The 25942-nt window shown below is 35.0% G+C and overlaps 1 protein-coding gene across 5 annotated transcripts in view; it reads left to right on the forward strand.

The window, feature by feature from the left end:
• The first annotated feature begins 1158 nt into the window (after positions 1–1158).
• The window catches only part of LOC136026386 (mitochondrial potassium channel ATP-binding subunit-like), a 72478-nt gene continuing 47694 nt past the window's right edge, over positions 1159–25942 (forward strand). For 2 of the 5 annotated variants that reach the window (XR_010617279.1, XM_065702934.1), the window contains exons 1-4: positions 1159–1249; positions 6247–6376; positions 20825–21071; positions 23284–23466. Coding sequence is in view for 4 of the 5 variants with exons in the window: in XM_065702934.1 (XP_065559006.1) it covers positions 6348–6376; positions 20825–21071; positions 23284–23466 (459 nt within the window). In the remaining variant the exon portion in view is untranslated. Of the gene's footprint in view, positions 1282–3718; positions 3814–6246; positions 6377–20824; positions 21072–23283; positions 23467–25942 lie in introns of those variants that run through there. The other 3 variants (XM_065702936.1, XM_065702938.1, XM_065702937.1) reach the window with 3 other exon arrangements.

Consider the following 25942-nt stretch of genomic DNA (forward strand, 5'->3'; position numbering starts at 1 on the left):
GTGACTTAAGAATAATCATAAGATATTTTCTTCGCTAAAAAGCAACTCATTGTATTTACTTGGCTTTATTAATATTTTCTAAGGTTACTCTTCCTTTTTTGGGGCTATTCAAATTTCGCATCTTGGCCCGTCAGAGTTACTGGTAACAATTGTTGACGCTGGAGATGATTCGCTCACTCTTCGATATTTTTATTTAATATGATTACCATGATATCATTTTAAATTTTGCATACTTTGTGTGTTCTAAGAGCTATGTTGAGGCACTGGAGCTACCAACGTATATATTTCAATGTTTGAGCATTCCATCATAATATACAGTTGTTATTCATATGAATTGACTTTTTCGCTGGAAACTTGTAGTTAGTTGAAACCATCTACAGATCAAATTATTCCAATAGACTATTTATCGAAGTCGATTAAAGCATTCTTTAACTATATTCTCTTGTTTGATACTACTTATTACACATAATTTGCCAAGACAGATAATTGAATTTTAGTATAATTTGTCGTTTTTGTTCACTAGGTTTTTACAAAAGACGATTTTTGTTTGTTGTTAATGTTTAAATACAACTTTCTTCTTGTAACAAATTTTATCACAGCTTATTTCACAAAATTTAATGCAATTGTATTTCTTTGAAAAAGCCCTAAAATAACTCTGTTTCCCCAATAAATTATAATAACTTTTTTTTCTGCAAACTAAATTCTTATAAACATCTTTCTTTTCCATCACGAAATTTTAATACATATTATTCTTTTCCAATTAGAGTTTATTGAATATTATTTCTTATTCGCTTGGTTTTAGTACAGCTTGAGTTTCGGTAATTAAATTGTAGCACAACTCGCATGTTTTCGTCTGCCAGTTGTTAACATAGCTATTTTTTTCTTAGAGATTTTGACAGAGGTATGGATTCTTCAACGTTCAGGAAAGGCCTAATTTATACAGCAGGGGTCGTACATTGGTTCCTAAAATTCAATAATGGCCCTTAAAGTTATGGCTGTCCTTAGAAAAATCCTTAATTTCTGATAAATTTTTATTTACACTGTGTCAGGTGGCCAACACATCACCTTTTTGGTTTGCAGTCTTTCGTTGCTATTTGATAGATTTGTTGCTGCCACTGTAAGCTTTTTCAAGAAGTCAAATAAATTTCTTAGATGGCTGTTTCTTTCGAGTCTAAACTGATTTTCAAATGCAAAGTCACACGTGTTTTTGAATGTTCCGATTTTAGGAAAGGCCTATTTAGGTGTGCAGGTTGGTACAGACCTGGAATTAAAAATATTTGGGTATTGTTTATGTTAACTGATTATTCAGATAGTCAAGAAAAAACATATCCATATAGTCAGAATTGTATCCTAAATCCAAGTTTAACATTCATTTGCATTGGAAATGAACTTTACCCCACCCATATATGGGCCTATATACCAATTCAGGGTATATTTTTGCACATTGGGGGGAGATGTAGGATTAAAATTTATTTTATCACAAATAAATGATAAATTTGGATTCAGGATCCAATTTTGAGTATAGAGGTAAGTTTACTCTTCCCCCCAAAAGTAACTTTACCCACTCCCCCCAAATTTGGAAATATATACCCTGAAGTAGAGTCAAAGTTAATTTCAAACACAAAATAATTTAAAATTCTAGTTAATTGACTTCTTGCTATCTCAGAAAGGGTTTAGGTTAGGAAAACGAAACTGTCAGGGATGGGTCTACAGGCTAAATTATGTCCCGGGAAGCTATTTTTAAGTACCCACCTACACTTTTTCTCCCTCTAGAGGACCCTGAAATTTGCCTACATGACAAGTCTATACCTATTGAAATTTTGACAAAACAACATTTTACCTTAATTTTCAGTTACTAGTTGCTTTTCTTGGTAAAATTCTAGTTAATTGACTTCTTGCTATCTCAGAAAGGGTTTAGGTTAGGAAAATGAAACTTTCAGGGACAAATCTACAGCCTAAAGTATGTCCTGGGAAGGTATTTTGAAGCAACTACCTTCACTCCCTCTCCCTCTAGAGGACCCTGACCTTTGATGACCTTTAAAAGTATATGTGTTATAAAAGTGAAACCTTGCAAAATAGATCTTATGCTCATTTGAAGTACAACAAGATTGTTTTCAGCTTCATAACTTTGCTCAATTCCATTTTATCAGGTTTTAAAGATACAAATACATTTCCTAAATTTTGAAAAATAAACATCAATATGGCTCAAAATTCTACTCAAATAACAGGAATTGTATTTTCAGAACTAAAGGCAGAGAAAAAGCAACTAGTAACTGAAAATTAAGGTAAAATGTTGTTCTATCAAAATTTCAATAGGTCATGAAGGCAAATCTTAGGGCCCTCTAGAGGGAGAAGAAGTGGAGGTGGGTACTTTAAAATACCTTCCCAGGACATACTTTAGCCTGTAGACCTGTAGACTTTTAGTTTTTTCACTGCCTTTAGTTCTGAAAATGCAATTCCTGTTATTTGAGTAGAATTTTGAGAATTTTCCACACAACAGATACAGTGACCAGTGCTTTGTTTAAAGCAATGTTCACTTGCAATATTTATAGAAAAGAAGACACTGAGTTCTTACAAATTAAAATTTCTAGTTAATCAGGGGGTTTTCCCTGTATTTCTTGAATTTATTGCGCAAAGATGTCAATGAAACTGATTTTTCTGTATTACAGTATTACAAAACAACAAATTTTGCTAGCCATAAAGAGCTTCAAATACATATAAGGTACTTGTCAGCAAGTCAAGGTTGTTAGTAGACACCTTGAAACTTTCTTCTTTGGTGGGGAACTGCAATTCTCTTGTTGAAGGTTTTTGACCATGCTGATTCCAATGCTTCACTTTTCATTTCTATCTGACACCATTTTCAAGAGGTTTCAGGCTTGTTCTAGAAATCACCATATACTTATTTTTATTTGTTTAAAACTTTTTTTTAAATATGAATGGAAGAAATAGTTGCCATTCTGGAATCAGTGTCAGGTAGCATTTTTTGTCATTAGGTTTTTTCATAATGTATTTTTCAACTTTTGGTTGCTATGGGCAGTGGTTTTCTCTATACTAGGTCACACCTGCAGCTGCAACTAGCATTATTTTAGTACTTCAATTACTATGGGCTATAATTTGTCCTTCAATATAATTAATTTTAAAAAACAAAGTTTTGCCTAGGGAAGTTAAGAGCAAAGTTGAAACTTAAAACAAACAAAAATTATTGCTTCACAGTTTGTCTAATATATATCAATAAAACTAGTACAAATAAACCAACCAGTAATATTTTCCCATGTTTGTAGGAACAAACTAATCTGTAAAGCTTTTTATAGCTTTACACCAGCTGTGTTATTAGTAACTTTCAGTATATAATTAAAATTATCTTAAAAACATGAGCATAAAAATTAATGTTTTTTTTTTAATAACAGCAAAGTCATTGAACAGCACACAGAAATATTGGATTGATTTGTCAGGTAATATTTTGGTCCCACCAGCTATAAAACCAATAGTGAATAATATACAATTTTAAATTGTAAGAAATATGCCTAAAGTATTACTCAAAATGAAGATTAAATATGGTATAATATGAACTGTGGAAATCTGGTTATTTCTCTCTATACAGCAGAGAATTTCAAGTTATGATACAAATTCTAAACCTAGCCTATATTCTTAATTATATCAAGGTGGCTTCACTCTGAACCTGTCTACAGACTGATCTTAAAATGTCCTTTTCAGAAACAAAATCAGAGCCATTCATTGGACTGAGCCATTGGACAGAAGTGATACCAAATAAATAAAAAAAAAAGCAACAATCCTAAAATGCTTTTTTATGCTGTAAGAAGTTTCTTTAATTGGTTTGCTTTTACTGTACAAGACTCCTGTATTGTTTTGTGTTTTCAGTAAAGTGCTAGTTTTCTATAATCCTACAAACATAGGAAAGTATAACTAGTTGGTTTATCTGTACTACTTTTGTTGATAGCCTATATGTGAAGCAATAATTTTTGTTCATTTTAAGTTTCAACTTTGCTCTTTACTTCCCTTGGAAAAACTGTATTTTTTAATTAATCTTTGCTCATTTTTATGTAAATTTAATGGAGAAACAACACTGCCATGATCTTTTTTATTTATATGGAATGATCTTTTTCGTTTTATGTTGTAATGTTGCTCCTTTATTTCAGTTGAAAACTTATTTTTGTATTCAATTTCTAATCAAATTTGATCTAGGGGAGATAAGACACCTTTAGAGAATACTACAGACAAACTTGACAGTTACAAAAAAATAACAGTTTATTACAAAAACTTTGTTATCCATAACTAAAAAAATGACACATGTTTAGGCATTGAAAACAGAAATGCATCTACAATTAAAATTACACAGTGGTCTTAGCCATGATGGAACTGTTTTTTCATTGTATATTCATTCATTACCAATTAATTAGCTTTAGTTTTTAGTGTATGTTTTTCTACAATTGTACTGTTATATTGCTATTTTTAGGAAAATAAAAGGTTGGACAATTCCATTATGTTACACCTCCCTTTGCAATGAGGGCATATGTTTCTACTTTATCTGGTTCTCTGGTGTTTATACTTTTTCTACAATCGTACTGTTATATTGCTATTTTTAGGGAAATAAAAGGTTGGACAATTCCATTATGTTACACCTCCCTTTGCAATGAGGGCATATGTTTCTACTTTACCTGGGCATTGTTATTTACCGTGATATATTGAGGATTCCTTTACAAGAGGAAAAAAAAATGAAGAATTCTTCCAATATAAAATTTAGGATTTTGCATGCTAGGACGCACACTTCTAACTTCATAACCATCTTGCAGAAATTAGCACCTCAACAATAACTATAATATCACTGTAGACTTGAAAATCACGTTGAAAAAATCAACTGGTTTGTTAAGTAACAACAAAACAAGCTAGCAATTTTGAAAGAAGAGTCTGAATATACTTGACCTATTTATAAAAATAGATACAAATCTTTGATCAGATATTTAAACCTTTTAGGCAGCTTCATGACAGAAATTGTCCATTTCATTTCAATCAAATTTTAGTCTCTGCAAATGCATAAAAACCTGCCTGCTTCTCATCCAGACCTGCTAGTCACTGATTAGTTAAACTGCTACCAAATGGTAATACAAAGCACAGGGAGAAAAAGGAGTTGGTCAAAGCTTGCATAAAGCGTATGCTATCAACTAGTTTGTCAAAAATTGTCAGATTATTTCGAGGATTTCTTTTTATAGTCATTGTTCTGTATGGCTTGTCTGAAAAGATATAAGGCTAATGTGTGTGATGAATTACAAAAAAATAAAAAAAAATAAAATTTATAGCAACTTGCTAAGGTATATTCAATTTCCCTACAAACACTTCTCTAGAGAACTAGAACTAAGAAAGTCATACATAAGAAGTCAGTCTCAGTTTGGCTTACAATTCTTTCTTTTTCATTGTTGTATAAGCACCAGTTTCCTTCTAGGGTTCTTTGATAAACGTAATAATGACCACTATTAAAATGAGATCAATTAATATGGACTATAGTTCATTCTTTAATACTAGTAATTTACAAAAATAAAGTTTTGCATTTGAGAGTAAAGAGCAAAGTTGAAACTTAAAACAAACAAAGATTATTGTCCTTCAACTCTTCCGCAATATCTCCTTGTATTCCTTCGAAAATCTGAAAAATGTAGACTAAAAACGCACTGAAGTGCCGAATTGCTATGGCCCTGGGGATTATAAATCAGTTTCTCACCTCCACCCTTTCCTTGTCTCTCGCTCTGATCTATTTGCGTATTTATCTGATGGCCCAATGAGAGCTGGGATGTTTTGGCATTAAAATGCACCCTTTGAGGTATCTTCCTCCCTCCCTAACTACAAAACAACAAGAGAACCCCATTGTAGCAGTTTAACTGCTTTTTTAAGTTTGTAATTTGTCCATGGCTTACAAATAGTATTTGTTAATGGGTAACATACAGACATTTTTTCGTGGGTGATTGTCTGTGGGAATTTTCAGTGAGGAGAAAATTTTCATAAAAATCAGTGGGGAGTAGGGGAGCTCTAGTCTTTTTTGATAAGTCAAAAGTGAGTGGAGAAAACCCAGCTGCTAAGGGTATTTTTCGGGCAGGGGGGTTACTTTTTGGAAGGGTTTTGATTGTCTTTGGGGTTTAGATTGTTTTGCAAATTTGTTTTTGTTTTGTTCAAGCCATACCCATTAATGCTTGAAAGATAGAATTTTTAGTTTTTCTAAATCTCTGCATTTCTTTTTAGGGTATAAATTGCTAGTCTTTATTATCAAAACATAGTTGGATTTGTTGAAGCCTGATTTGTTTGCAAAAAGTTGTCTTCCCAGAAACACAACCAAATCCAGTATGCTGTTATGCCGTGTTGGCTATCTGAGGTTAGAAAAGTTTATATATATATATATATATATATATATATATATATATATATATATATATATATATATATATATATATATATATACATATATATATATATATATATATATATATATATATATATATATATATATATATATATATATATATATATATATATATATATATATATATATATACACCCACACATACACATATACTATATATATATATATATATATATATATATATATATATATATATATATATATATATATATATATATATATATATATATATATATATATATATATATATATATATGAGGCATGTTTTTTTACTTAAGGTCCGTTTGAACATAAGTACAAAACAATAGATTATTTTGAGACAAGAGCTAAGAGCTCACATGGCACTTGAGACGAGGCTGGAAGAGCAAAGAGCTCATATGGTATGAGCTCTAGCAAAATTTTAAGAATCAATAGATTGATTTAAAATGAAAATCAGAGGCTTCATGCTGGTCGGGATTTAAAATAAAAGGTCTGAGTCACAAGGTCCGTCTAAATATGAAAATTCATTACGATCCAATCACCCATTCGTAAGTTAAAAATACCTCATTTTTTCTAATTTTTCCTCTCCCTTCAGCCCTCCAGATGGTAAAATTGGGGAAAACGACTTTATCAAATCAATTTGTTCAGCTCTCTGACACGCCTACCAATTTTCGTCATCCTAGCACGTCCAGAAGCACCAAACTCGCAAAAGCACTGAACTTCATCCCCTAACTCCCCCAAAGAGACCACATCCAGTCCGGTTACGTCAATCACGTATCTACGACATTTGCTTATTCTACCCACTAAGTTTCATCCCGACCTCTCCACTCTAAGCGTTTTCCAAGATCTCCGGTTTCCTCAGCCAATTCTCTCCCCCCCCCAATGTCAAAAAATCTGGTTGGGATTTAAAATAAGAGCTCTGAGACATGAGTTCCTTCTAAATATCAAACTTCATTAAGATCCAGTCACCCGTTCTTAAGTTAAAAATACCTCAATTTTTCTAATTTTTTTCAAATTAACACCCCCAACTCCCCCAAAGAGAATGGGTCCGTTCCAATTATGTCAATCAAGTATCTCTAACTTGTGCTTATTCTTCCCATCAAGTTTCATCCTGATATCTCCTCTCTAAGTATTTTCCAAGATTTCTGTTTCCCCCCTCCAACCCCCTATGTCCTCGGATCCGATTTGAAAATAGAGCATCTGAGACATAAGATCCTTCTATATTTCAAGTTTCGTTAAGATCCGATCACCCATTTGTAAGACAAAGATACCTCAATGTTCACGTTTTCCAAGAATTCTGGTTTCCCCCTCCAACTCTCGCCAGTGTCACTGGATCTGGTCGGGATTTAAAATGAGAATTCTAAAGCACAAGATCCATCTAAATATCAAATTTCATTAAAATCTGATCACCCGCTCGTAAGTTAAAAATACCTCATTTTTTCATATTTTTCCAAATTACCCCCCCCCCCCCCCAACTCCACCAAAAAGAATGGATCCAGTCCGCTTATGTCAGTCACGTACCTTGAACTTGTGCTTATTCTTCCACAAAGTTTCATCCTGATTTCTCTGCTTTAAGCGTTTTCCAAGATTTTCGCCCCCCCCCCAATGGCACTGGATCCGATCGGTATTTAAAAAGATCTGAGTAACGAGGTCCTTCTAAATATGAAACTTCATTAAGATTCGATCACTCCTTCGTAAGTTAAAAATACCCCATTTTTTCTAATTTTTCATAATTAATCCTCCCTCCCCCCCTCCAACTCCCCCAAACAGAGCTGATCCGTTCCGGTTATGTCAATCACGTATCTAGGACTCGTGCTTATTTTTCCCACCAAGTTTCATCTGGATCCCTCCACTTTAAGCATTTTCCAAATTTCTTTGTCCTTGCTTACCTGGAAGTGCCTAAACTAGCAAAATCAGGACAGACAGACCGACAGACCAACAGAATTTGCGATCGCTATATGTCACTTAGTAGATGCCAAGTGCCATAAAAATTAAGTTTATTTACTCTTTTTTTTTCGACGTAGTTACCAAATTTTTGAAACACTTATCATACCTCTCAACTAATTTTAAAGTAAAGTTTTCATAAGAACTTGCCACCAGCTCCAATAACCAAGAGTTTACTGCTGTTTTGTTTTTACGTCGTTGTCATTTTTAACGGTTGCAACTTATGTGGCAACCCGTTGAACTGGAGGTAAAATATGGGTTTCACTTATCACGCCCAAATCAAGGCAACAGAACATGGAATGGAAACACGCACACTCCCCTGAAAATTTGAAGGACGAACATCCTTTCTCCCAGCGCAAAATCATAGCGTATTCGGGAATAGGCATGGCTTTATTTGGTGGACCTTATATCGAGTTTTTATACAGAAGTTGTTTTAAAACTAGTTGAGAGGCATGATAAGTTCTTAAACAAAACTTGGCACCTATGCTGTTAAATAGAGTAAAGTGTGTACTTTTTGAAAATAAATATATAAAGTTATAATTATATATATATATATATATATATATATATGTATATATATATATATATATATATATATATATATATATATATATATATATATATGTGTATATATATATATATATATATATATATATATATATATATATATATATATATATATATATATATATATATATATATATATATATATATATATATATATATATATATATATATATATATATATATGTTTTAGCTTCTGCAGAGATACACAGAATGAAAGGAAATTAAATAACATATGAATATCTTAACAGCCCTGGAATGGAATATAACTATTTTAGTGCCTGTGACAAATAAACAGGACAAAGTAATTGAATTCATGCCAGAAACAAATTACTGAGTGACGTCAGTTTTATATACATTCCAAAAACTAAATCCTTTTCCCTCAGAAATGTTTGTATTGTGTTAAGTTTCTTCGAAAAATACAGAATCACAAAATATGACAAATAACTCCCAAAAGTTGAAGAAAGAGGCATGGAACAGCTGAGTTACAAGAAAAAAAAATATGAGTTGGGTCACATTTATATACATTCAAAGAGTAAAAATTGCACCTTTTTTCTCTGGGGGTTGTCGTATTGTTTTTAGTATCTATGATGCATGCAAAATTACAAATGATGACATATGAATCCGAATAGCTAAAGAAAAAGGCATGGAATAAAAAGTAGCAAAAATCTCATTGAATTGTAATTAAAGTATTACACAACGAAATATTTAGTTAGAAGTCTAAGCCAAATTTCAATGAAATGAAGCTTCAATTTTAACTTCAAAGTAGCTTTGCAAATTTATCACAGGATCAGTTTGGCAGCACATCCATCACAAAACACTAGTTAATTTTGAACCACCTTCGTGTAGCCAAATGTATTTTTTTTTTAACCCTGATGAAGCTATTGACGAACGCCTTACACATCCTTTAAATTATGGGATCTCCCATAACTTAATGGCTTCTATTAGAAGAAATATTGTGAGATACAAACAACCATGCCAAAGATCATATGAAAATGCAAGAAGTGGAGGAGGATGTAAATCAACGTGCTGCTTCACTGGGACAACAACATCCAAACGTGAAGCTCATTTTCATTGTACAAGAATGTGCTGACTATACACGGTTTAACCCTCCTGCATGTAGTGAAATATGCGCTGTTCTTGCTCTTAACAATGACTATAGTTTTCCCTTAAATAAAATGTTTGTAAAACAACATGGAAAATGTTGTCAGCTAAAAAAGTACCGACCATTACGGGGAGCCTTCTATCTACACATTGTTTTATCCTGCTGGAACGTCAGGAGTTGTGGCACGTTGGATGTGCCACTTCAATGTGGAAGTCGTCCATATCTAACGGCTGGAATTGGGCAGTATCGCATCGCTTTTCGACATGTACACGCCAAAAGCCTTTCTCTGTAAGCTGTGACGCCCAAACTGCGTCGGATAGGCTTTACTGCTTTATATTCTGGCGGACGACTTTTCTAACCATAGCTTATATATATATATATATATATATATATACATATATATATATATATATATATATATATATATATATATATATATATATTTGTTGTTAAAGTAATGGCATCCAAAATAAAATTGAACCAGAAAATTATTATGGCCACAAACTACGTAGGTGTTTCATGAATTATCAGCGACTTGGTTATAGAATCTGTAAGAGGGGAACTGAGAGGTCTAGAGCCTTATTTATGAGTTGATAGGGAACTCGTCATGGGAGACCCTGTAGTAAAATTGAAATCTGATTTCAGAATAATCATTTCCAACGAGGAAGATATACAAGTATATAAACATTTATGGTCCTTGAAGTAAAATCCCTGAAATATCTTAAATATGAAACTAGAGACAAATAAAATTTGCTTCAAGGACTATTCTTTTAACAAACGTAAAGACCGAAATCAAAACTGAAAAAGAAACAAAATAGTCCTTTTGCCATACTGCACTATTTAGGTTAATTAATTTTCCGTTCATGCTGTAAGAAAGAGGCTTACATGCAAGAGCAATGTTATAACAAATCAGTGATTACTTCCATTATGTATCGAGAATACTGCTACTGCTAACAACTCACTGCAGCACCAAGCCGCCTAAGGACAACACAGCTACGCACGACCCTTCTCCATACCAATCTATTCAACGCCTCCCTCTTTACCGTCCCTGTAAACTCCCGTTTCCCAGGAAAAAAGACAGTTCTCAGAAAAAAAATAAATGAGCTGGGATTGTCAGTTTAATATACAAATACTGATATTTATTCCTTAAATTTTCAAGAATTTTTTGTTGATAAAACATTTAAAATGTATTTTGTTTTTAATAAATTGCAAATCATGTTCTGGTCCTGAGAAGGCTTGGGTGTTGTCAGCACTTCTCCTATTCATTTTTGCTCGTTTTGTGTCCTATCTACAAAAATGTGGAACTTTGTATTATTTGCCGGAAGATAGATATTTTATGGCACTTGGTATTAACCAAGTGACATATAGCAATCGCAAATTCTGTCGGTCTGTCTGTCGGTGCTGGTTTTGCTACTTTAGGCACTTCCAGGTAAGCTAGGACGATGAAATTTGGCAGGCGTATCAGGGACCGGGCCAGATTAAATTGGAAATAGTCATTTTCCAGATTTGGCCATCTGGGGAGGGAGTGGGGGGCCAGTTAATTCGGAAAAAATAGAAAAAATGAGGTATTTTAGCTTACGAACGGGTGATCGGATCTCAATGAAATTTGATATTTAGAAGGATATCGTGTCTCAAAGCTCTTATTTTAAATCCCGACCAGATCTGGTGACATTGCGGGGAGTTGGGAGGGGGAACTTAAAATCATGGAAAACGCTTAGAGTGGAGGGATCGGGATGAAACTTGGTGGGAAAAATAAGCAGAAGTCTTAGATACGTGATTGACATAACCGGACCGGGTCCGCTCTCTTTGGGGTAGTTGGGGGGGGGGGGTAATTCGGAAAAATGAGGTATTTGTAGCTTACGAACGGGTGACCAGATCTTAATGAAATTTGATATTTAGAAGGATCTTGTGCTCTAAAGCTCTTATTTTAAATTCCGACCAGATCCTATGGTATTGGGGGGAGTTGGAGAGGGAAACTGGAATTCGTAGAAAACGTGAAAATTGGGGTATTTTATCTTGCGAATAGGTGATCGGATCTTGATGAAACTTGATATATAGGGGGTTGGAGGAGGGAAACAGAAATCTTGGAAAACGCTTATAGTGGAGAGATCGGGATGAAACTTGATGGGAAGAATAAGCACAAATTCAAGATACGTGATTGACATAATTGGAACGGATCCGTTCTCTTTGGAGGAGCTGGGGGGTGGGTTAATTTGGAAGAATTAGAAAAATTGAGGTATTTTTAACCTAAGCCCGGGTGACCGGATCTTAATGAAATTTGATATTTATAATAAATTCATGTCTCAGAGCTCTTATTTCAAATACTGACCAGATCTGTTGACATTGGGGGGAGTTGGAGGGGGAAATCGGAAATCTTGGAAAACACTTAGAGTGGAGGAATCGAGATGAAGCTTGGTGGATCGAATAAGCAAATGTCGTAGATACATGATTGCTGTAACCGTACTGGATTCGCTCTCTTTGGGGGAGTTGTGGGGAGGGGTTCAGTGCTTTGGCGAGTTTGGTACTTCTAGACGTGCTAAGACTGTGAAAATTGGTAGGCGTGTCAGGGAGCTGCACAAATTGACTTGATAAAGTCGCTTTCCCAGATTCGACCATCTGAGGGGCTAAAGGGAGAGGAAAAATTAGAAAAAATGAGGTATTTATAACTTACGAGTGGGTGATCGAATCTCAATTGTTTCTTGATATTTAGAAGGACATCGTGACTCAGAGCTCTTATTTTAAATCCCGACCGGCATTAAGCCTCTGATTTTCCTTTTAAATCAATCTATTGGTTCTTAGAATTTTGTTAGAGCTCATACCATATGAGCTCTTGGTTCTTCCGACCTCGTCACAAGTGCCATATGAGCTCTTAGTTCTTGTTTTATTGTTTGAAAAAGTAAACTGTAACAAAGAGTCAAACTTTAGCGTGAAGATCGGGGCGTTCAGGAGGGGACAGCCCCTTTCATATACGGAATAATTTCTGTTTGTTTTAAGTTTTAATGTAGCTCCTTACTTTCAGTTGAAAAAAAAATGTTTTTTTTTTCATTTAATATCTATAAGAATCCATAGATTGAATTGCTGTTTGTATATTGGCGAAACATTTTCGTTAACGTTTAACCCTGACACAAATAGTATTTTTTAATTTAATGTTATACCTCCTCAAGTTGCCCTGAGAAGTAAAATATCATATCATTCTCAAAAAGTACTTTCTATGCTCTTTGACAACTTGGGTACACTAACACTCTTGTGATACATTTAAATTTTCAGAATAGAATTAGTTATACAGTAGCCTCGAAATTTTCAACCACAGTTGTTCTGGATATATTGCTGAGGTGTCTTATTTGCAACCATGCACATAGTGCGTTTTGATTTCGTTTTAAAGTAAGGTATAATTTAAAGCATATTGGGCCAATTACATAATTGTTGGGGGTTGGCATACCCAATATTCCTAGAGACATGGCTACTGAACCGTTCTACTATGCTAAGCAAAATGACTCTCTAAAAATGTTGACTGAATGTGTTTGGAAAATTAGAAGACTTTGGAGGAGGGCTGCTGACCCTCCAATCTCTTTTGAATCCTGAAAATAGAACTAGAGCTTTTTGATTTAACTCAACATTTGCCTAAATATTCATTGAAAGATTCATATTAATACTCTTAGTTTTGGCAGTAGCAATAGTTATAGCACCATTAGTAGAATTGTGCGCATAGTGCACTTGGTTTCATCAACATCCCCTTCAACACACGCTGAGAGTGCAAAATTAGTGTCATGTACCGTTCCTCAAGCATTTCTGATATATGCTCTTAATAACCTGTGTGGGAATAGTTTGCTTCAATTTAGTTCCATAAATTTTTAATATTTAACAAATTTTTCGTTTTAATGTCCTTGGTTTTAGTAGCAGCAGTGGTAGTTGTAGCAGTAGAATTAATAGTAGTAACCTTAGCTTTAGTGGCAGTAGTAGTATTAGAAGTAGTAATAATACTAAAAGTAGTTGTACCATGAGTAGAAGCAGTAGCAATAGGATGCTAATATTTTCTTTTGGTAAGTTCAACACCTTCCACAACAAGCCCTATTAGTTTCAACTTCACACACCAAACTGATCCTAAGATATTGCTGTCACACCCTTTTGACGACCACCATACAGACGGCGTGTTGGGATTAAGGTCATCCCCCTCCCAAAAAAAGAAAAAAATTCTGAAAATTTCACCTTCATACCCTTAGTCGTTAGTTGTAATAGTAGTCATAATAATGGCATTTATATTATTAGTAGTAGTATTAATAGTAGTAGGGGTAGTACTAGTAGAAGCAGCAGCATTAACGCATTGCCTTACGATTAGTTGTAATAGAAGTAGTTGTTGAAGCAGTAGTAGTAGGAGTAAATGTAGCAGTGATAGAAGTATTACTAATAGCGTGCAGATATTGCCTTTTGGTCAGATAATCTTCTCCTTTTAGCATTCTCTGAAAGTTTCAACTTAATAACCAAATTGATTTTTGAAATACGCTGTTTTGACAATGTGCATTCACATAGTGTCTTTTGATTTAGTTAATTTTCTCTCAATATTGTAAGTGGATTAGTGTGGTAGCAGTAGTAGTAGTTGTAACAGTAGTTGTAGTAGCGTGCAAATACTCCCTTTTTGATCCATTCCATTATAATTTTCTGAAAGTTCCAAATTAATATACCAAGTCATTTATGAGTTACGCTCTTTTGACAACCCGTATACATAAAACGTGTTTTGAGTTAGTTCAACACTCCCCTCAACATTCTCTGAAAGGGTCACCTGAATTCACTTCGGATTTTTGGAAAATAAAGCTTAAACATGCATAACTTTCTAAATAACACCTACTATATGTAGTCAATGAAGGAATTGTCTAACTTATAGCCCTTAACATAAGGACTGTGGGGACTTTTACATCCCCAAAGATATAATTATTGGATTTTCAACAATACTGAACAAAATAGTTCTCTTAAAATTTTAGTCGGGTGTGTTTGGGTAAATGATAGGCTTATGGGAGAGGGACTGGTTACCCTCAATTCACTTTTTCCTTTTCAAAAGGGCACTAGATCTTCCAAATTCCAATCAAATGAGCCCCATCTAATCTAAAGTTTACACGATCATCCGTTCCACGAAAGCCTTATATGCCCAGGGGATAACTTACAACCCATACCCATGGGCTTTGGAGGGTTATGTCCACCCCAAAGGCATTGTTATATGCTCTTAGGACTGTTGTGAAAAAATGTATATCCCACAATTTTCATCGGGCGCGTTTGGAGAAAAGAAGTTGTCAGGGAGAGTGGGGGGGGGACTAGTTGCCCTCCATCATTTTTAATTCTTAAAAGGGAACCATAACTTTAAATTTTTGATCAAATGAGCCTCCTCTAAACTTCACACATCCACCCGTTCCATAAAAATCTTATATGCCCTTCCATAAAAAGCTATTAAGCTTATATGGGCATAACTTACAACCTATGCCCCCAGACTGCCCTATGATCCCACTATGTCCCCAGGGGTCTTGTCAACCTGAAAGGCCTTGTTATGTTATCTTTGGACTATTTTCGAACAAATAAATATCTTAAAATATGTATCGGATGTATTTTGGAAAATAGACCGTAAGGAGGGGGGGGGGCTAGTCGCACTCCAATCACTTAGACTTTTAAAAAAGGCACTAGAAATTTTGATTTCCTATCCAATGAGCCCCCTCCAAAGTCTCCATAAAAACCTTAAATGCCCCCGGGGCGTAATTTACAGCCTTTCCCGTGGGGGCTGGGGGGGGTCTATCTTCAAAGACTGAATCTGGATCTTCCAACTGCGACGAGCAAAATGGATATCTCAGAATTTAGATTGCACGCATTTGGAGAAATTATGGGTGTATTGGGTGAATGGTTGCCCTCTTTTGACGGTTAAAAAGGGCACTAGAACTTCTGATTGCCAGTCCAATGAGCCGCTTTGAAGTTTATACGACTACCCTTTCTGTAAAAACCTTATATTTCTCCAGGGAATAACTTACAACCCTTGCTCTGAGGTTTCTGGGGGGGGGGCTGTCATCCTCATAGATACAATTTCTGGACCCTTAAACTACGCTGAACAAAATGGCTATCTGAAAATTTTGATTCGATATATTTGGGGGAAATGATGGGCGTGGGGGGTCCCTCCAATTACTTTTGTCTATTAAAAAGGGCACTAGACCTTTCAATTTTCAATTGAATGAGCCGCGAGTTTTAGAGCCTTATTTATGAGTTGATAGGGACTTCTTCATGAGAGATCCTGTAGCAAAATCGAACTCTGATTTCGGGATAATCATTTCCAACAAGGAAGATTTACAAATATACAAAAATTTATGGTCCTGGAAGTAAACTCCCTGAAATATCTTAAATATGATATTAGAAACAAGGAAAATTAACTTCAAAGGCCATTCTTTTAAGACAAAAGTAAAGACCGAAATCAAAACTAAAAAGAAACGAAATATTCCATTTGCCATACTGCACTATTTAGGCTATTTTTTTCCGTTCATGCTGCAAGAAAGAGGCTTATATGCAAGAGAAATGCAATAACAAATCAATAATTACTTTCACTATGCATCGAGAATACTACTACTACTAACAACTCACTGCTGCACTAAGCCGCCTAAGGCCAACACAGCTGCGCACAGCCCTTCTCTATCCTGATCTATTCAACGCCCCCTCTTTACACCGTCCCCGTTTCCCAGAAAAAAAATGACCTTGGATTGTCAGTTTAATATACAAATATTGATATTTATTCCTTAAAGTTTCAAGAATTTTTTATTGATAAAAGTCAAAAAAGGAAAAACATTTAAATGTATTTTGGTTTCAGTAAATTGCAAATTATGTTCTGGTCTTGAGAATGCATGAGCGTTGTCCGCACTTCTCTTGTTTATTTTTGTTCGTTTTGTGTTTGACTCGGTTAGTTCTTGTAATTTCTGTTCTTTTCAGTTCCATTTATTTATTGATGATGATTTGGGGTAGTTATAGACTTGAAAGATTATTTCATTGATTATTTCATGAATTTAATGGAGCTATCTACTTTTCTTTGAGAAACTTGTTTTATGGGAAAAGTTTTTAAATTAATTTCTGTAGGTTTTTTATTGACATATTCTTTTTTGTTTATATTTTTTATAAGTTTCAACTTAATACACACAGTTGTTCTCGATATATTGCTGAAGTGTCTTATTTGCAACCATACACACATTGCCTTACAACCCGTATTACTTACAACTTACGTGTTTTGAGTAGTTCAACACTCCCCTCAACATTCTCTGAAAGGGTCACCTGAATTCTCTTCGAATTTTCGGAAAATAAAGCTCAAACATACATACCTTTCTAAATAGCACCTACTGTATGTAGTCAATGAACGAATTGCCTAACTTACAGCCCTTAACAGGTGGACTTGGGGAGGTGGACATCCCCAAAGACATAATTATTGGACCTTTCAACAATGCTGAACAAAATACCTCTCTTGAAACTGTAATTCAAAGTTCGCTTGTGGGGGAGGGAATGGTCACCCTCCATTTACTTTTGACTTTTCCAAAGTGCAACTAGATCTTCCAAATTCTAATCACACTAGCCCCATCCGATCCAAAGTTTACACAACCATCCGTTCCTTAAAAATCTTATACGCCTGAAGGATAACTTACAACCTGGGCTCTGGAGGGTCATGTCCACCCTGAAGGCATTGTTATATACTCTTGTGACTATTGTGAAGAAATGGCTCTCACGATTTTGATAGGATGCGTTTGGGGAAAAGCAGGTCTTAGGGAAGGTGGAGGGAGGGGCTAATTTGCCTCCATAGCTTTTGATTCTTAAAAGAGAAATTTCTTAAACTTTAAATTTCGTATCAATTGAGCTCTTTTTGAAGTTTCTACGACAGTTTTTTCTATAAAAAGTGCCCTAGTCTAAAACCAGAAAAAGGGGTCACTTCGTCACTCCGACTCTCAAAAGGGCGCTAGAACTTCTGATTGACAGTCCAATTAGCCTTTCCGAGGTTTATATGACCATCCTTTCTATAATAACCTTTTAAACTCCCAGGGAATAACTTACAACCCTTGCTCTGAGGTTTCTGGGTGGGGGGGATTGTCGTCCTCAAAGACATAATTTCCCGACCTTTCAACTACGCTGAACAAAATAGCTATTTCAAAATTTTGATTTGATATATTTGGGGGAATGATGCGTGTGGGTGGGTTTCCTCCAATCACTTTTGACTATTAAAAAGGGCACTTGCCCTGTCATTTTCCAAGTGAACGAGCCCTTTTCGAAGTTTCTATTATAACTCCTTCTATACAAACTCCTATCATCTCCATAATGAGAGTGGAGCTTTTACCCCTAATCACCTACACTATACTGTTCTTGTTATGTTGATTTACATATACATTCTGCTAAATTTGGGGAGGGGGGGTTTGTAGGTTAAAACTATAATCCTATAAATAGTTTTTTTTTTTATTTTTTCTGAAGCACCTCTCACGCTATACTGTTCTTCTAATGTTGATTTACATATACATTCTGCTAAATTCGGGGGGGGGGAGTTCGCAGGTTAAATCTCTAATCCTATAAATAATGTTTCGTCTTTTCTGAAGCACCTCTCACAGTAAGTTTAAAATAAGGCTCCAATTTGCTTTTTGAGGCCTTAAGTGCCCTGTTTCTTATTAAAGAATCTGATGGGCAACAGCCTGGTCGATGGTTTGCAACACTCTAGAGCCGTTAGTTTTATTTGATAAGATAGTCCATAATAACCGTCCACTTTATGGACTGCATTTTTTCGGAGGCTAAAAGTGTATCGCAAGCCAGTATGGCCTTACGGTACACTGGTAAGTTCTGATTGCCAGTCCAATGGGCCCCTCTGAAGTTTATACGACCATTCTTTCTATATAAACCTTATATGCCCCCAAGGAATAACTTACGACCCTTGCTCTGAGGTTTCTGTGAGGGGGGATTGTCATCCTCAAAGATATAATTTCCGGACATTTCAACTACTCTGAAAAAATGGCTATCTCAAAATTTTGACCTGGTTTATTTGGGTGAAAGGATGGGCGTGGGGGGTGGGGTTCTCTCCAATCACCTTCAACTATTAAGAAGGGCACTAGCTTTTTCAGTATTAAATAGAATGAGCCCCTTTCGAAGTTTTTATGATAACTCCTTCTGCACGAACCCCTTCAATAACTTCTTCTATCATCTCCATAATGAGAGTGGAGCTTTTACCCTTCATCACCTACACCATACGGTTCTTCTTGTGTTGATTTACATATACATTCTGCTAAATTCAGGGGAGGGGGATCGCATTATAAATCTATAATCTTGTAAATAATTAGGCCATAAGTGCCTTGTTTCTTATTAAAGAATGTGTTGGGCAACAGCCTGATTGATGGTTTGCAACACTCTAGAGGCGTTAGTTTTATTTGATAAAACATTCCATAATAACCGTTCACTCTTATGGACTGCATGCATTTTTGGAGACTAAAAGTGTACAGCAAGCCAGTATGGCCCCTACCAAGAGGCTACATAAAAACCGATTCGATATTTAGTGTTTTTTTGCAAAGTGATCTTATAATATTCCTTCCTCTCTGAGCTAGGGGTTAATTAACTCATGTTTCCCCCAAGGAGTCTTATGTAGAAATTTGTGCCATGCATTAATCGATTTGTCGTATATTTAAAGCATTATGAGTAAATTTTATCCGTCTCAGTTCTCATAATTTTTGCTCGCTTTTCTGTGACATAATATCTTTTGCTGCTTAAAAAGTGTACTATTTTTTTTTCAGTTGGATGAAGCCTCTTAATAATAGCCAACTCTCAGTTCGATACGATCCCTCGTGGCAAAAAAAAAAAAAAAAAAAAAACATGCAAGACCAACCTTCAGTGGGAAAATAAGAAATTTGATATTTGTACATGGTAGGCAATAGGGTTTTCATGTATGTTTAACTTCATTGTATGCAATTTTTATCAATGTGTTATATAATTTTATTAAAATTGCGCCCGTTTTTAAATGATATTAACGCCTTTCTCTAAAATTATGCAAAGTTTCATTTGCTGGTAGAATTGTATGAGAATTCCAACTTAATGTGTTTTACATGTTTATATTCTGTTTTAGTAATAAATTTTGTTGTTGCATATACGCTGTAATCAAAACTTCGTTTTTTAGGAGTTCCGTTTCAACACGTGGTCGTTACTATCAGTTTGTTTATGCGAACTGTCTGATCCAAGACTCTTTTATTTGCGTCGAAGGCCACCATTCCCTTCTTCAACCCTATTTTTACATTCGCGGGAAGTGGGAACAAGGGGGGAATGTTTCTCGTGGTAAACAAGTAGAAATTGCAAATTCCAGTTTAAACCTTGGTAAAAACAAAGCTCCTGGTAAGGAAAGAGCCATCCACTTGGCCACTTAGCAGCGTAGTCCAATCATACTTATCGGAATGAAGGGGGATTAAAGGTTAAATTTTATCCCTCTTACGCCCCCTCCTTCTATATTTATATGAACAGATCATTAAAAGATAGGAATTTGGATTTAAAAATTGACAGTTGAAGTTTTCAGCCTCCCTATTCTCTCGGAGAGGCAATGACCTTCCATTATAATCGCTGATTTGTAATTATTCGCCAGTGTATATAATTTTATGAAGCCTAGAATGACGCTAAAAATAATTCTTAACATTATTGTTCTTTTCTCTTTGTATAAATTCCCTAGAGGTCTTTTTGTAAGAATTTGTGGTTTTGAGAAATCTCTTGCTCTCGGTTAAACTTGTCAGCATTTTTTGAGATTCCTGAGAAATTATGAATCTTTTGGTACAATGTTTTGTTTTACTTTGTAGGAATGCAACCTCTCATTTCTTGTGTATTATCAGAAAGCCGTCGATAAAGCTTGTCACGGGAGGTTCTGCGGCTTTGTTTGCTGGTTGTCAGGTAATAAATTGGAAAAAAGCTAGATGTGAAGCATTAAAAGTTACGACACGGTTCGATGTTGGCTCGAAACTGGTAGCTGTGCAACCTGAGTTCTCATGGAGGAAACTGTTCGAGTACCTTAAACCACAGTTATGGCAACTTATTGGTGCCATTGTTGTAAGTAATTTAATCCTGGGGAATCATTTATATATAAATGTTGTTTCTGTAAAGAAAGGGCGAAATTTCATATTTTAATTTGCACCTTGTGCGCACCTTTTTTTACCATGTAGGATTCATTGTAATTTATTTTACAGCAATTTATTTGAAGGTTCTGTCCATCAATCTTTAACTCTTTTCTTATCAATAATTCTGGCCCAGTTCTTATCTTTATCTGGAACAAGTCCTGATTTCCTGTTCCTTCTTTATTTTTTTAAATTCCAGGAAAATATTAAGGCTTCTGGCTGTTTCTTCCCTATCTTCAGCCATTTTATCTATAGCATTCACTTTACAGCTTCTTACTTCATATTTTAAAGCTTTCTTACTACTTAAAAAAAAAAAAATACAATTTTCGTTATGTTGAGGTGTGCACAACCCCAGTATGTTGTAGTTAATTGGCATCACATTTTGGAAGCCGCGGCTATCAACCTGTTATGCCATGGTGTATTCTTGTTGATCGTGACGTTCACGAATGCGCTAAGCTATGGTTTACTACGGTTATCGATCACTACGGTTTTATATGGATTACTAAACACCATATGGGATTAATCAATTCCCCCTTTTGTAAGTAGAGTTTAGTTTCAAAACGCCTTGCAGTCATCATAGAATAAGAAAAGCCTTAACAGAATCATTAGCTTTATTGCTGTCACCCACCGAAATGCAAACAGATTTCTTATTTTTTTCATTTGTTTATATTTTGCAATATTGAATGAAACATCTTTTTTTTTAATATCCTCTCAAAACATTTTTGACTTGAATATACTCACCAGTTTAGTCAGTTTTGCCACCTAGTAAACTAATCTAGCTTTCAAATCTCGGCTTAAACATTATACAATAGCTCAAAAGTCTCGATTTTGCTTAGTTGCTGCTTTTTTTCTTTCGTTTTTTGTTGATCAAAAGCAGTTACAGCTGTAGAATTGAACTGCTTATGTAATCATGCATGCATAAATTGTTTGAAAAACTGAAGCAAGCTTGGGAAAATCTATCCCAAACAAGTTTAAAAACGTAACGGTAAGTTAGACACACTAGTAAATACTCTCAGTCGTTATCCAATCATGTTTGTTTCTACATCCATGTCACTTATGTTTTTTGAAGAAAATCTGTCAAATTAACAAATGCAGAAATGCGAGGAGCACTATTAGAAAGCATCTAAAGTAATTAGAAATCATTTTTGTAGTTCTAAACTCACCTGTCCAGGGAGTGATTATGAGCCACACAAGGAAGGCCTTTTCACCTCTTTGTGCTGGTTTGTAGAAAAGCTAGTGTGGCATCCACTATCCATGGACTAGCCGATTATGTTGTTCTTTAGGAAGTTAATCATTATTTAAAGATGTTTGGATCTGTCTGAGAGGGAAACTAGTGAGGAATAACAGTCATTTTAATGGATTTTTGAACCCCAGAAATTATGTTATACAAATGCTGGAATCCCTTGAAGCAGATGTACATTCAAAGAAAAGCTGCTGAATGTCGTCTTCATGTTGATAGCTATTTAAGTAGAAAGGAGTGTGATGGAAGTTTCATTTAGTCCGGCCTTCAATCAGTAATAAATTCTACTAAAATCTCTTGACTGAAATGAACATGACAACATCTGAAAATGATTACTTTTGCTCTGTACCTTAAAGTGTCCCTAACATCCATTTCCAAAGAGAATCTGGATATGGGATATATCCTGTATAAATTGGAAACCTGTTTTTCGCCTCAAGTCTGATAGATAAAAAATCGTTGCTTGTTATTTGTTTAAACAAGGCGGAACATTGCTGCCTCTGCTGAAAAGCCGGAAAAGGAACAGGCGAGGGGATTGAAGGGATCTCTCGTCTACTGCGTTTTTGCCAAGAAGCTGGTTGCGGGAGGGTTGGTGGAGGGGGATCGGCGAGCGTATAGTGCTTCAGATCTCTAATCATACTTAGTGAAAATGTACGTGCTTCTGGTTCAAGTAAGGTACAACATACCTAGTTTTCTGTTGATAATTTGGGAGTAGAAAGAGTTGGGAAATGTTGGTGAAGCCATGGGTTAACGTTATACCTCTAAAAATGTAGGTTGAAACTATCACGGTGTACCAGGATAACATATGGTTTTATCGTACAGTTGACAGGCTTATGAGCTGTAGGCTAAGTGGCACATAAAAAAGAATAGTCATTATTCATACCTATAATCAGCTTTGACTTTTTTTCAGAGTGCATTCATTGTTGCTATTCTAAACATAGAGATTCCACGTCTCCTAGGAAATGTTGTTGATGTTGTGTCTCAGTTTTCGCTTGGGCGTCAAGAAGCAAGAGAATTGGGTGAAATTATTGTCTCGTATTTAGATGCTATTCGACAACCAGCAACCAAACTCTGCCTCTACTACTTAGCACAGGTAAAAAAAAATTTGTACTTAAATTTATAATGTGTCAGATGTCTTTATAAGAGGTAAAATTATGTCTTATAAGAGAAAAAGATTATGGGTATACCTGAAGGAATGCTATTATTAAGTATCTTAGAATGCTTTAAAGTAATTTTCAGAATTCTATAGTTTTTTCTTCAATTTTAAAATGCAATTTTTGACAAAAACTGCATTTTCATATGCAAAATGCCGAACGACGTAATGCATCATACGTTATAACCATTAGGGACATCATTGAGTAGTTTGCAATGACGTCAGATACTATTATATAAGAATGCATACTGTCAAGTTGCCTCATTATTCTGAGTTGCAGCGGTAGCTAGCAACCTAGTAAGAAACGGTAACGTTCAATACTAAGAAGCACAATAGTCCATAATTCCCAAAAATAGTTTCAGATCAAAATAAGAAGCACACCATTAGAACCGCCTTGTCCGAAACCCCTTAGATAGGAAACTTACCATCCCTTCACTTGATTTGCTCCGATTGTTTCAGTTGCATTGTGCTAAGATGTCCACGGGGACTTCCGTCGGTCTTTTCGTTATTTTCCATTGCCTAAAAATCTTAAAGAAATTCTTCTGAATTTTTCTGTTAGGTTATAACAATTATAACAGCAGCTCACTAAATCTAATAATATAATTTGTGACAAATAAAAAACAGATGACTTTTCAGCCCAGTAACTTACGTTTATTGAAGTTGTCTTTTTCATTTGTTTTTCTTTTTATGTTGACTAAAAACAACATAATAATTTAAATACGATTACCTATAATTACTAAGAATTTCTCTCATTTCCCATAAATGGTGTATATAAAGCTATTACTTTATCGTCATTCAAACCAAAATTCATTGTCACTTAACTGGTAGTTCATGAAACCACTTTTGGACGGGAAACCGGTTATGGTGAGGTGGGTGTCCGGCCTTTTGGATTTGTGGTATACTGCTAATGTCTCTTGCTTGTACAGTTATCTCACCTTTGTGACAAACCACGAAATTAGCTTAGAAATGAGATTGCACAAAGCCTCCATGCGACTGAAGGTCCCAGGGATTTCTTGTTGTCTGGTTCTAAGCCGACTTAAGCACTTTGCGTAGACTTGAGAAGATGTTTTATTCTCCGTCCTGTACTGGCTCTGGGACCATTGCTTTCCCTGAGGCCATAATGATCTCAATGGTTTAAAGAATATGAGAATTGCAACTTGGAATGTAATAACGTTAAAAACAACTATCGTATCGATATTTTGACTAACGACTTCAAACACTTCGAACTGGACTTATTAGGAGTTTTGGAAACTTGTACACTAGGGATAGAAAATATCAAATTTGGGGATATAGGATTTATTTGCTTAGGCAAGGAGAATGGGATGCATAGGCGGGAGTAGGGCTCATGATGAATGAGAAAGCTACTAAATTTTGTCTAAGCAAAGAGGGTATTAATAATATGGTGCTAGTCGCTCGTTTTATAGCTAAAAAGTGTAGGGTATTAGTCTTATTAGTGGATGCCACAGTAGAAGTAACTGATGGAGATAATTGTGACTCAGATGATTGTAAACCAAAGACTTGCAAGATTAATAGAAGATATAAGGGTATATAGGATTGCTGTTATTGATTTTAAAAGCAAAGATAACCATCTAGTAGTGTCTGGGGCTAATTTTGAGCGGAAATTTAGGACGAGTAACTGCCTTCTGAGAAGCTATGACATTGGAGACTCTAGGATGAGATTTTAAGACTATACTGAACTGAAAAATTTAAAATTTGACTATGTAGAAGATTGATATAACAATTTTAGGAGACATTTTGTAAAGTTGCTGATGAGGTCTTAGGGAAGAAAGTCAGAAACGCAACTAGGGGCATTACTCAAAATGCTTTAGGCTGAACAGAGAGGAGGAAGGGCGTGTGCAAGAGTCATTTGAGGGATAGATCGTATGAAAATAAGAGGAATTTAAAGAAAGTGGAGAAAGCATTAAAATATGAATTAAAGAGGTGTAGAGTGGAGACCATGGATACCATTGCTTAAGATATGGAAGATGCAACGAGACGGCATAATAGTAGAATATTGTACGTGCATGTTAATAAATTGAGAGAGATTAGCCTGTCTGGGCTTGTCCCAGTGAAATATAGGAACGGGGCTGCAATTAGTGATAAGACAAGAGTTAAAGAGAGATGGGCTGAACATTTGAGAATATGCTAAACCGTGACGAGTTACGGAAAAAGATATAAAAAAGAATGAAAAACCTTTATGACGCTGTGGATATGAAGGAATATTTATTTTGTGAGGAAGAATTAGTGACTATACTTAAAGGATTAAAAAATAATAAGGCACAAGGCGTAGTGTGGTAAATGAATTTTTTAAATATGGTGGCTATGAGGTTAGAGATAAGCTACTGAAGACTATGAACATGATTTTTGAAAAAGTGGTAGTACCTAGTGGCTTTAGGAAAAAAAATTTTTAAACCCT

Source organism: Artemia franciscana, chromosome 4 (genome assembly GCF_032884065.1).
Source record: "Artemia franciscana chromosome 4, ASM3288406v1, whole genome shotgun sequence".
Lineage (NCBI taxonomy): Eukaryota > Metazoa > Arthropoda > Branchiopoda > Anostraca > Artemiidae > Artemia > Artemia franciscana.